The sequence below is a fragment of the Venturia canescens genome, chromosome 3 (genome assembly GCF_019457755.1).
Source record: "Venturia canescens isolate UGA chromosome 3, ASM1945775v1, whole genome shotgun sequence".
Classification (NCBI taxonomy): Eukaryota; Metazoa; Arthropoda; class Insecta; order Hymenoptera; family Ichneumonidae; genus Venturia; species Venturia canescens.
Window position 1 is genome coordinate 33725 of NC_057423.1, and position 13437 is coordinate 47161.

General features: G+C 38.2%; 1 protein-coding gene across 6 annotated transcripts; it reads right to left on the bottom strand.

The window, feature by feature from the left end:
• Positions 1-254: 254 nt before the first annotated feature.
• LOC122407727 (polyadenylation element binding protein orb) lies at positions 255-12764 on the bottom strand. Of its 6 annotated transcripts, none has more exons than XM_043414124.1 (12): positions 12603-12764; positions 10251-10704; positions 9347-9495; positions 5615-5922; positions 5413-5548; positions 5052-5304; positions 4523-4749; positions 4347-4439; positions 4050-4215; positions 3671-3798; positions 3481-3561; positions 255-3126 (listed from the first exon to the last, which is right to left on the bottom strand). In XM_043414124.1, the coding sequence occupies exons 1-12, from the start codon at positions 12621-12623 to the stop codon at positions 2959-2961; spliced, it is 2184 nt and encodes a 727-aa protein (XP_043270059.1). In that variant the 5' UTR covers positions 12624-12764; the 3' UTR covers positions 255-2958. The 6 variants fall into 6 exon arrangements, with proteins under 6 accessions (XP_043270059.1, XP_043270060.1, XP_043270058.1 ...); XM_043414125.1 differs by having other exon boundaries at positions 5422-5548; positions 9347-9501; XM_043414123.1 differs by having other exon boundaries at positions 9347-9501.
• Between the last annotated feature and the right edge of the window lie 673 nt (positions 12765-13437).

Here is a 13437-nt window from a genome sequence, read left to right on the forward strand (position 1 = left end):
CAATGGTTTTCTTGCCGACCTTTATGTATTTAAAAACTTGCAATGAATATTTCTGCACCCAAGATATCGAGAGTAGAAGGTTCCCTTATCGATACTATTTATTACCTCGTTTCAAATTCACTCGCGTATCCTCGATGATTTAAAAATGAATGTACATATTGAAACGCTCCGAATAAAATTCACAGAGATCATTACGTTAAAAGGCACGAGACTTGGAAGCGTTAGATAAATTAGACATTTCCGGATAAAATATGCCGTTTAAAAATTTGTCCCATTCCTTTTTTTTATTGCACTACCGTATCGCGCGTTAGCGAAAAAAAAAAATAGTTTTCAGGCTCGTTTTTCACAATGTACCTATCATTTAAAGCACAATTTGAATATCTCGCTTGTATTCATTACCATATGGAATTTTTTTGTTTCTGCTCTATATTATAACTACTGAATTTCAACGATATACTCTTCGCGGAGTTTACTCAAAGTATTCAGTTTCGGTATTTCAGCATTTTATAACAACATTTTCAAATCAAAGCTCCTCTCTCTTCCTCCAACTATGACCATATTTTGGTTGACTATTTCGGATGTGCGAATGATTTAAATTATTGCAAGAAAGATATCATCCAAGTGTAGTTCTGATTTCCGAAGTCAAAAACATCATTCAGCAAATTTTTTTACGCATTTCTGCGAGCGCTTCTAGCAGCAAAAAAGAGCGTGGTGCTAATTGTTTCATCATGCAATAAATTTTAATGAAAATAATTTTTTTTTACGATCCATTTCACGCTTACATCGTGAAGCCTGTAAATGAATAAAGAGTTGTACGATTCAACCGCGCGCGGGTTGCCGTATTTTTAATTAGAAGTTCAGTTGGGCAGCGTGCACGGTGGCTCGTGAATTTATATGTTGGCCTCTTCATTTTCATACTTTGGAAACGTTCGCTCAACGTCTTATAAATCGGGGAAAAGCCTCAATGTAAATTCAAAGTTCAATAACCAAGGCCTTTATCTAAACAAAAGTGAAAAAGTTACACGCGAATGACGAGGACAAGGGAAAAGTGGGCAAGAGACACAATAATTGGAGAAACAATAATGCAGATAATTGTATTTGAAAAATGATGAAATTTAATTTACTTAACAAAATAATACCAAAAACACATCGACAATGTAAATGCGTGATTTTCTATTGGCGTAACGAAAAAAGAAGAAAGTGAAATAAAAAACGATTAATCAACTGCAATCTCGCTCCAGAATCGTAGACCGTGTACAAATCCATTTCGTCAACAGATAAACCAGTTGAATGAGCGCGAGTGAGTTAACGGTCACTATACAATCATAACGATTTCTATTTTGCGACCAAAACTGACCTACCCCACAAGGACATGACGATATAATAGAATTTTAATGGTTTATAAATAAATGACTAAAGTGATGGACTATCCCGTTTGAATAGAGCCCTTAATAAACTGTACAATCTAATGTAAAAACCAACGGGAGGCTGATATAAATCATAAATTAATTGGCAAAATTGCGTTGCCGATTGAGAAAACTTCGGTAACGCAGTGCGCGCAATTGTTTCGCATAGTTTTTGTTTGTTCCTACAGAAAAGTTGTATTCAATTTTTATCGTGAATAATTGACCATGGCTCTATTAAAGTTTGTGCTATAACTATTCAGAAGTACACGCGTGTTCACTCAACTAAGTAACGATAACAAATAGCAATTTTATCGACTAAATTATTTTGTCGATTCATATGTATGACTATTTTTTCACTCATTTTTCCTTTAGGATTAAAACATATAAATAAACGTTTGGGAAGTCACGCGCGACTCTGTAAAAACAATAGTATAACGTCATAATCTCAAGACATTTGAACGTTACCCCATGATCAATTTGAATATGAAATTCCATCTTATTACAATGTTTTTTCATTATTATTCTCAACGAAGCTCAGTTACGATTTACAATCGAACGCTTTGACACACACTTGATTTAACATTTTCTTCTCTCAAATTTACTCAAACGCATAAAAAAAAAATCATGATTCTTTGTCAACGTAAAAGCATCGTACTCGAATTTAGCGTATTACGATTTTGTTTTCCTTCCCATTTGAAGATGTCGAACCAACTTATCCCCGTTGGATTTCAGGACGCCCTGTGTACGCGTGTTTAATGGTTTTTTGTTTGTTTGTTTTAATAATCACACAACGCTTACTATCATATTATTTGAATATTTTAACGCGTTTCAATTATTCGTGATAAAAAAAAAAAAAAAAAAAAAAAAAAAAAAAAAAAAAAAAAAAGTGAGAGAATATCCACGCTGTGTGGTAACCAGAGGACCAGTCCTCAAATAAACATAAACTTGAATTAAAAAGAAAATTCACTGCATCGTTGCCGTCGCTGCCATATTATGAAGTTCGCAAATCGGACGCGAACTTTTTTTGCATTTCAAGTCGACAAAATGCACTCCCTGGTTTTGTTAATCTTTCTCTTTTCTTGTCCCTCTTAATTACAACATGTAATTTTTGGACAACCGTGTAACTGCTATAATATTTGTACCGTACGTAAGCAAGGTATTCGTTATAAATCGAAATTGTCCCGAGTTAGGCATCACTTTTGTTTATCCCGACAATGCCTATGCTTTTTCTATTGTACAGACATTACCGAGCAAATTTTTTGTTTGTTATCTCGGTGTATTCACGAATCCAAAATTCGCGTAGTCGCAGTTTTTTCAGCGTGTCCCAGAACGAAAAAAAAAAAAAAAAAAAAACAGAAACAAAAACAAAATTCTGTCGGTTCAAGGTCTCTGCGAAATCGTTAATAACTTAGACTGCTATGGCGATTAGAAAAATAAATGTAAAAAAAAAAAGAGACCGTCGACCGGAGATCCGAAAATTTGAGAGAGCGCTAATAATTTGCAACGCATGTTAGTCGGCTAATGTTTTTCCTCTTGTTCGTTAATCTCAAATTTAAATTGGCGGTAAGCACAAGCGATTTCCAAAATTCGTTCTCTGATGGTATCCCAGTGGAACAACCGAATTCGTCTTGAATCCACGAGACATCGGCTGATGATGACTCATTGGCTCTGAAGCATGCTGCCATAGCCAGCAACTGAAGCAGAAATATCGGGAGCAAATCTGCGAATAAAAAAGAGCATTTATGAATCTACTTGACAATTCGGTTGAGCAATGGCATAGGGAAGAGACGGGGGGTAACGCCGAAAAACTCAATTATCGGGCACTTGCAAACGTATAATGAAAAAATCCAAAGATTATGACTCGTGACAATTCGCTACGAAAAATTGATTGGCTTTCCATTAGAGTATATACATATAAGTCTCTGCTGGGTTCTTACTAAGTATTTTGGGGATAAAAAGAACAATGCCGAAGCAATGAGTGTTGAAAAAATGTTACAAAATCGGAAGGGATCGAAGATGAAACTAGTGTTGAATCTCAAAGTTAGAGGTGTATTGAAATATTGAATAACCTTACCGGTTCACGACAGAAGTAAGCTCCGTGTTGAACAGCACACGCAGAGCATACCGAATCCTCGATGTAAGGATCTATCTGAACCTATTGAGTTAATGAAATGATTCAACATTCGAGATCGTTACGAACGTTCAAAATTGTTTAAAAGTGTTGTAATAATATTCAGCCGGGAGCCGAATTTTCGGATCTATACCTTTTTAGTGAACAATGGAGTTTTAATCTCTACAAAAGCCGTGGCGCACGCTCTCTTATAGGAACGTTTACTGCTGAATGTTACTCGAGCAGAACCGATCGGATACTTGTACTTGTCGGTATCGATACCTGGTGAAAAAAAAAGTTCAACAGATTGTAATTATTAAAAAATTTGAGAAACCTATACTGCATTATTTTGTCTTGACGCTTGATTCTGAAAAGTTTCTCTCACGTTTTCCGTAATGATTCTACGTTTCAAATGGAAACTCTCAATTTCCGTGATATTCAAGCACGCACGCACGCACGCACGCACTAAACAACGTATGCCGATAAAAGCGCGGTCAGTGAGAGAAATTTTTTGTTAGCAAATAAACTGGTACCCGCGTAGATAACTTCCTCAAAAAGTTCGTTCATGATTTTGGCGAGGCCTTCGGCAGTCAACATGCCGTGTAGAGCTCCTACAAAAACCGTTTTCTCCGGGTCTAATTTCTGAGACGATGATTTTGAATAGTTACTGTCACTGATGTGCCATGGGATCACTTGAGCCTTGGAGAATAAGAAGAACGCACCACAAAAAAAGGTTTCGTAAATAAACGAGAATTGAAAAAGAAAAATTAACAGATTTGATTGAAAACGAAATAAATATTTGAAAAATTGAATGAATAAAATTTGCTTACATCTTTAGGCTTTGATCTTTTGGGAGTGATTTTGTAGTACCAGCTTTTTTCGTCGTTGAAACGATGTGTGCAGCAAGACAACAAAGCTTTTACCTTAATTAAATTTAGATATATTTATTATTAAAAATTGTGCACACAGAAAATCTCCAACGTAATGAAGAAAAAATCTGTTTTACTTGTTTTTCGGACTCGAAGATGATGTAAGCGTAGCCCTTGGGGTCCGATTGTTCTTTGCCTGGCCACTCAACGCGAATAGGACCAATATGTTTAAACGTCGAAACAAGAAGAGACTCGGTGACGTCATAGGGTAAACCTCCCAAAAAAACTTTGGAGGAGAAACCTGACGACTTGATGGTACGTTTTGGCAACTCTCCGGACCATATGCACGACGCTTCGCTACGGGCTATCGTCGTAAATTAAAGGGGGTATAAATGAAGAAAAATACCTTTCAATAAGACCGAAAACAATTGAAGGTGTATATGGTATATAGCGATCTATCGAGTCGAGCGGCGCTTTGTGCAATCATCACACTCTACATGGGTAACGAACAACTTGAACGCATAGAGTGTGGTAAAAAGTAAGAAAAAACTTTTCAAACTTTTTACCCATTGCCCTACCAATTATTTCCAAGTGTTGTGTCGAAAACGTTGTGTATCAAAAGTTTTATCATTTTTGTAAAGGTATTTAATCGGAGTAGAAGCTTACCGGCTGCATTACGATGACATCGTGCGGCACGATCCAGAGAGATATAAGGCTCCATTATATTTGGAGCGACGGATGATGAACAGCAATGATGGTGACGAACATTCGAATGCTGTTGTTGCTGATATTTCTTAGCTGCCATACGCTGATACGCAGCAGCTCTATTTCCACCGTGATAAAGATCCGCATCGTATGGCATAATTGTCATCGATGGTGAATAGCACGAATAACCGGACGAATTCATTGTGAGACAATTCTATTGAAAGGACAAAGAAGAAACAAAGTTTTCAGTATAAAATCATAGTCACGGATCGTTTTGAGAATTGGCAACAAAGAAAGAAAGACAAAATTTCAATCAACGTACTCGTCGTACCATAATGTCGGACAGCGAACTATCAACGCTGTTGTAGCCGCTCATCTCGGAGTCAGACGGCGAATTCGAGCGGGAACCACCGAAACCGAACACGTGAGGATACTCCATAGACGGGCTGCTACAATCGCTAAAAAAAAAAAATGAATCAATCTTCGAGGTTAGTTTTCCTATATCGTAAGATAACATGTTTTACCTGTAAGCCGGTGATCCTCTGATAGGTCTCCCGTAGTAATGGTTGTATCCGGGAGATGATGGACAGTTGTTGACATTATAGTAAGACCGGTTGGGAGGAGGCGATTGTGCCGAAAAACCGTTGCTGCTGGTACTGCTGGTGCTGCTGTTACCAGTATTGTTCGAATAAGAGTACGGATTCGAGTAAATACTACTACACGGAGTGCTCGGGCTACCTGGCGTTGTCACGGACGTCGGTGTGCTTGGTATATCCAGGCCCGGCGGTGAGTTATTTGAACAGTAACCACCACCGCGACCTTCCTCGCAGTACTGAAAAACGTTCAATCACAATTTTTTAAATAAAATCCGTCCAATCCTTCCCGCACCAGAAAATCACAAACGTGTTATACACGTCGTGCCTATGACGTTTGTTGTTGAAAAATATAAAAATATGGAAGACGGAACGACGCCGTTGGCGGGGGAATTTCGATAAATTTGATCGAAAGATGATTTTTCAAAAAGGTGCGTGCGCCTGTTTTTCGTCGTGTTGTTGTGTTGTTGTAAATATTTGACAGAATCGGGGTACACGATGATGATCGGGACGACATTGGCGCTTCTCTCTCTCTCTCTATATATATAATGTTAGCCCTTTTAGCCCTTAAGGATAAAAGACAAAATGAGGGGCTCGCGCGTTTCGTCGTTTCCTGGTGTCGGTCAGATGTGCGGCGACGCGGCGGCTCGATTTTTGGATCACGTCCAAAATAATATTCGTGAAATGTCCAAACGTTTTATAACGCGTCTATCGAGCTTCTCAGCGAACAAGATCCAGCATTAAAGAATCCTATGTGTACGTAAGAATTTCCTTTATTTCCTCGATAAAGAAAAGCAAAAAGAAATAGGTAAGACTGGTGAAAGAATAAGAGAGAAGTAGGATTGAGAGGGACGATGGACGCGTGGCTGACGGTGGTGGCTCTGTGTGATAGAGCTGTTTGGCTCGAGGAGCCGCCGCCGCCGCCGCCGCCGCCGCCTCCACAATCTCTTGGCTACGATAATATCGGGGTCGTTTCGAACCATTTTTTCTTCTTCTTCTTCTTCTTTTTTTATCTTTCTCACTCACGTTGCGTTATTTATTTCATGGAGATGCATTGTCCGCTCGATGCTCGATGCCTATAATGTCGACATTTCCCTACTTTGCGTTTACATTTCTCGTCGCATTCTTCAAATCCAACAACACGCTATATTATTCCTCATCCTTGTCTATTTTTCCCTCATTTCGCAACATCTCAGACGACCTTACAGTCCTTTGCTAAGACTTCACAGGAGGCAATAAAGATAATAAAATTCTCGGATACGCACAATATTGGCGGCGCATTTCACGAGATACCCAAGTAGCATTTTGTACATACACTTTGAATTATCGCGATGGGTTCTCTGGGTATAGTGTGTTCGGAGAGTCGGAATTTTAAGACCTGCCAGAGTCTATATTTTTTTACGTCCGATCTACAAGCCAGAAGATGATAAATTATATGCCACGGACGCAACCCTTATTTTGTTTTTGTTTCTTCTTCTTTCTTTAATTCAAACATCCATCGCTTTCGTACCGTCTTCGAAAACGAATGATGCATTTTTTTGAATCTTTATCGGAGAATGAAAATAAATAACATCAGTTCGAGTTCAATGCTACGATGTTATAATTGGTATAAAGTAAAATAATAAATGACATTCGTTGTTTCCCATCTCATTGGCAAATCATAAAATGGAGAAATAGGAAAATTCGAAAGCTTTCTTACTACTCTCCCTCATATGTCAACTCACTCACTTCCCCCCCCAATGCCGTCTGGGTTACAATATTAAGTTGTATTAAATATGGTATACCCGTTCGACTGGACAGTGTATCTCGTTTAGAGTCCAGGGGTCTGTGAGAAATGATAAGAGCAGCTAAATCGAACGTCTCCGCGATGTCATTTCACTCGCTCTCGTTTAGCGTTCTCCATGTATATCGAAAAGAATTCTTCGATACCACTTTGCTATCGGTGAGAATAGAACCAAGAATACTACGTGGCTTTTATTGAAACGTCACGTGCAGTTTTCGTGGTTCACAATGAAGAAACCACATTTTTCTTTCTATATCCGTATCTCATGTTTTTGTCGTAACTTTCAAAAGGGCGCTTCTTCAAGTTCGGTTCCCGCACCCTTTTTTTTTTTTTTTTCCTTAAGAATCCATCAGATTCACCAATTAAAAAAAAAAAAAAATAAACAAATAAAAAAAATGTAAAACAATTGAATAACTGTCAACTTTGATTTATAATTAAGTACAACATACGTATGCCGCGAATAAAGAACTCGTTATTAATTTATATTGCAAAGAAACATTGAAAAATATTGTGAAATTACAGTAATTCTTGGGAGGAACGGTATTATATTCGCAAAAGCAGATAAATAATTGTCTCAAGTAATAAGTTTCTCGTGCCAAGTGGATTTACAAGTAGAAAAAACGTTTCTCTCCCTTTCTCAAGCGTGAAAAGTTCATCATGCGCGTGGCGAGAAGCGAATGATGGAGAGTAGTCGAAGGTAAGGAAAAAATGTTGGATTTTCGGCCGTCGACTTTTCGAGGGGGTGGTTGGAATTGATCCAATGGGGATAATGATTGTTCTCGTTTGTCGCACTAGCTACAACCAGATGCCTCTCTCTCTCTCTCTCTCTCTCATCGGCGGCACGACTCTGGTTATTTTTAGATTACGTCCTCCTCACATTTTCAACAACGTTGGACAATTGTTTCTCAAACTTTCCGCATATCACAAATTTCTATCCATATAATTCATCGTTGACACACTCGATATTTTTTTTCTCGACTAGAACATTGTTTTACGGTGTGATTATAATAAAATTGGAATCAACCCCCCCCCCCCCCCCCCCCCCCCGCCCCCGTGCTTAAGAGTATGGATCAGTCGACTAACCTCACTTGGAATTTTCGAAATCCAAGTGAAACTTTTTTTAATCGGTCAAACTGTGCCAAAGAATTTCGATTTCGAAATTTGCAGCTATCTCTTTCGCACTCACGCGATTTTGACGAATTTACTTCCACCACCAATATAAAGCTTAACAAAATGTAATCAATAGGATTCCAAAGGTCATTCGTTAGATTTTTGAGATGAAGCTGTACGAAAAATTAAAATTTTCTAAAATGTTAACGGAATCCAGTCGAGGCAGAAACGGATGAGCGGTAAAAATTTTACGACGTATAATCATTAGAAAGGAAACAAAAACGAAATGAAATGAATGAATTGATTGAGTTGTTGTTGTTGGATCAACGCCCATTAAATGTTGTTATCATTATTTAACGGTTGTCATAGAATTTCCTGTCATTTGAAAACAAATATTGTGTTTTAAATGTCCATTATCGGTAATAAAATCCATCTACTAAACAAGGAGAAACCAGATCCTTAGGATGAATCTCTTTCAGGATAGTCGTGTTTGTGATTTGTGGAAAATAAAATGAAAATGGAGAACCGATTGCAATCGGCTTGACGGAGCAGCAAGGAGAAGGAACGTTGTTACAGCTCAAACCTCATTGTTAAACCGTGCTGGCAATAAAAATTTACCATTTTCATCAGGATCGACTCAAGAAAAATTAATAAATAAATCTTTTCCTAAAGATAAAAACTTTTCGTTAAAGATTATAAATAAAATCACTTCTGCCTTTGTTAAAATGATTATTTAGAAAAATATTTTAAAAGTTATTAATGACACGAACCGGATAATTTTGACGTGAAGAACTGCTGCGTCCATGATTTTGGCCATTATGCTGCTGACGATAACACGGAGAGCCGATCGAGGATTGACTGCCCATCAGAGAACCACGAGGTAATCCCAAACCGAGGAGATCCGAGATCGACATGTCAGCTGCGACTGAACAAAGCCTTTATTGATATTTCTTATTCTTATGAAATATTTTTTCATAAAAATCAATGATAGACTCAACTTTTTTATTACACGCGACGATTTGACAAACGAGAATGCTGCTGTGAGTGATTTCAATCGATTGATATAGAGGGTGGTAGTGCATGGTGGCAAGTAGCAACCAATATATTTTATTTTCTTTATTTTCTTTCATCATTTAAAAACGCTAATAAATTCCGATATTTTTCAAAAATGAAAAAGTTATTCTAGTTTGTGAGAAATTCGCATTTTATGAAACAACCGAAGATTAAACGTTAAATTACGGAAGTGAGTGACAGCTGTCGTTTGAATATTTCAATAATTTTCACTTACGCAAAAACTTTCGGCAACTTTTTACTTGATCGTTCTCAATTTGTACAACTGGTGTGTGTCTGTGTGATATGTAAAAATAATGAAACAAAAGATATTTCCTTGTTTCATTACGAAGCAAACTTCAGTTTACATTGTTTTCGATTGATCTTTGAAAATATCCAAAGTTTAATGGATCGCGGCGGGGAGAATGTTTGATCGATTTCTCTCGCACTCACGCGGTTGCGATATACCGCCGACTGATCCATCCTGCTTTTAATCGTTTTCAAGAGCATCTTTTTAGCAATCTTTTATTCGAGAAGTGAGATATTGGCGGTGTGACTCGTCGTAAAATGACGACTTAATAAAATAATAATTATGTTAGCAAGCGCTTATTTCATGTTGATTACCTTCAGAATTGGATCCTTTGTTGAACAACGGTGTATAATCTGATGATTCATAAGGGCGCACCGAGTGTGACGTCTTGTTCGAGCTTGGTGGTAAGTCGAGAAGCAAATTATTGATCGATTGCAGTTGATGAATGTGCTCTCGTTGTTGTTGTTGATGCTGGGACTGAACGTTATCGCGAGTTTGCAAAAACTGTTCCTTGTCCCGTTGTTGATAGAGTTGCATTTGTTCCCGTTGTTCGGCGGCGCGCCGTTGCTGTTGCAATTGCATCGTATCGCGTTGATGCAAAGAATCTCGATCTTGCAGCAATTGCAGCTGGAGCGGATCACAATCAATGTGCGATGCAAGTTGAACAGGATCTCTCTGCTGTTCTGCACGCTCGAGGCTTTCCGCGGTCGTACTCTCTGCCTCCTCCGCCGCCGCCGCCGCCGCCGCCGCGTCGTAGGACATCACCAACTTAAATTTCATCGTTATCCCATGAAAATTAAATCAAATACTATGTATTTCGATTGATGAAGCATTTTCATAAAAACAAAAAAAAATACATATATTAAAAAGATTACATCCACGAATCAATAAAATTCGAATTTCACAGATAAAACCCGGTATTCGTCAGCTTGTGGCCAAACAATTGAAATAATCATTTTAAAATTTCACATTTATCATAAAAATCAAAACTCCGCTGATTCGCGATAAGACAAAAATTCTTTTATAATTGCACCGGAATCATCTACTAAGAAATATGTACATAGTAACGTCCAACAATAATTGTTGGATTCTTTTTCAATGTTGTTAAAAATAATGCATGAAAGCGAAGTAAGCGTTGTGACACATCATGCGTTTGACGAATAGAAATTAAAAAAATATAGGGAGGGAAAGTAGACTACTTCAAACCGCGGGCAGAATTGTCCGCGATAAGCACGCGGTTTGAGGTGGTCTAATTTCACTCCCGTGGAGTGTATACTATTTTTCACCACACATGCACCGAAAATTCAACCTTCCGATTTCGGAAAGTTGAACTTTCGAAGGATTTTCATGATGTCTCGGGTTTCGGTCTTTTCGGCAAGAAAATGTTTGTCAAAATCGCGAATGAGCTAAGAGGAATTTCCTAACGACTACTACCTCATCTAAACGCTATAATATGTTCATAGCCTGTAAAGCGGCGGCAGGGCGGGGGACAACAACAAGTCAGTCCGTGCCAAATTTTCGAATGTACAGTTTGTATCGTCACGCTCGAAAGGAGACAACGATTTACAAAAGAAATATAGGGCTGCGGCGAAAGGACACGCGATACGAGTTCCGAGAATCGTACAGAGTGTGTGTGTGTGTGTGTGTCAAGAAGAAATACGAGGGAAACACGAGGGTACGCGGCGAACGAATCTGCTAAGGAGCAGGAAAACAAAATTCCTTAGAATCATAAGACACATAAGAAATCGAGAGAAGTGAAAATTTTCATAGAATCATAACTTAACAATTAGGTAAGGACTATGACACGATTCCGAGAATCAAATCACTTTCGTTCACAGAATTTTACGGAATATAAAAGCCTCGCGTATAGTTGTTGGGATTCGAATTGAAAATTTCACAACTCGACTCGAAATTTTACAATTCTCCTCACACATTATTCGATAATAAATCTTGAGACATTTTATTGTTCAAACCTTGCAACGGGATATAGAATTGCTGCAAACAATTTCATAGATTCGAGTTAATTAAATATCAACAAGTCATGACGCTGAACGCAACCCGCGTTTATATAGGCTCGCAAAGCGATTTTTTCTCAGCATCTTAATTTTTACAACAATTACGATGTGAAAACAACGCACAATAATCATCATCAATCTACAGCCTTGTTAACGCGGTAGCGCGAACGAATGACTCAAGTATTTTTCAAGTTGCTTAAAAATCGTGCATATACAAACATATTCCATTATTTGATTGTCTCTATCATATAGTTTCGAAAATGCTCAAATACTACCACCGTCGTCAAAGTTTCTTTCGATTACATAGCGAGAGTAAAGTGAAAAACAAACAAATTGAAGAAAGAGAGTTTTCTTTGGCGTTCGGGCGGCGACCGGCGACCCCGGCGACCACGTGTTTCGTTGCGTTGCGTTGCGTTGTGGTGCGGCGCGGCCGCCGCTTGTAAGCTGCTGAAGACGCGTGTTTGTTTATTTTTTTTTTTTTGTCACCCTTATGATTTGAAGGGCATCCGGAGACTCGTGCAAGTACATTTTAACAATACGATAAGCTCGCATGATGACGACGCACACGATATTCAGTGAAAAGGTTGTTAACAAAGAAATCGCAAATAGCTCGGTGAATAAAAAGATGGACGTTTGTTAAAAAAATCTTACCTGTTGATACAACGATGTCATAATGAAATCGAAAATGTGTTTTCTCAGCTTTCCTCAAAAGTTGTTACTACTGATATTTTTTCCACTGCAGCGATACTCGCAATTATCAAAAGTCCAATAAACAAATAGGTTTTTTGTGTTAGGAAGCGCGGAAGCAGAAACGCGTTTTTCACATCGCACGAAGATAGTAGAATGAATTTAGGAAAAAATAAAAATAGGTTTCAATGAGAAGAAAGAAGAATGATCCGCCAGACACATTCGGGCGATTTAAATTCTAATAAATTATTGTATAAATTAACGACGAGTCACATTAATAAGGGAAAAATCGGGAAAACAAAATGTTTTATTTTTTTACTAACAATGTTCTCGACGGGGAAATTAACCCATCGGCAGCCTTTTGTTTTCGATAAATGATTTTACATGTATTTTTAAGTTTCACTCGATTTACAATAATTATTTTATTCAAACGATACTCTTGCGCAACTCCTTTGCAATATAATTACTGTTTCTTCGAGGATTCTATTCGTTTGAATTTTTCGAGGACAAGGCGTCAAAGTGAATTTTCGAGGAAGAGATAACGAAACGCCCGTTCCCGATCCTCGCGCTCGCGAACTGAATTGACGAGTGTGTAGCGTAGTCGTGTAGTGTAGTGTTCGGCGGTCGGCGGTTCGGCCGGCGGGCGTATACTGCGCGTCGAGTCTCTGTTACCGCGGCAGGGGGGGAGAGGAGGGAAAACGAGAAGAGAATGAAACCACGTGAATAACGGATAAGCAAAAGTACGAAAAAAAAAATCCCGATTTTATAATTCATGATTGCCTGCACAATCGCGCGTGAT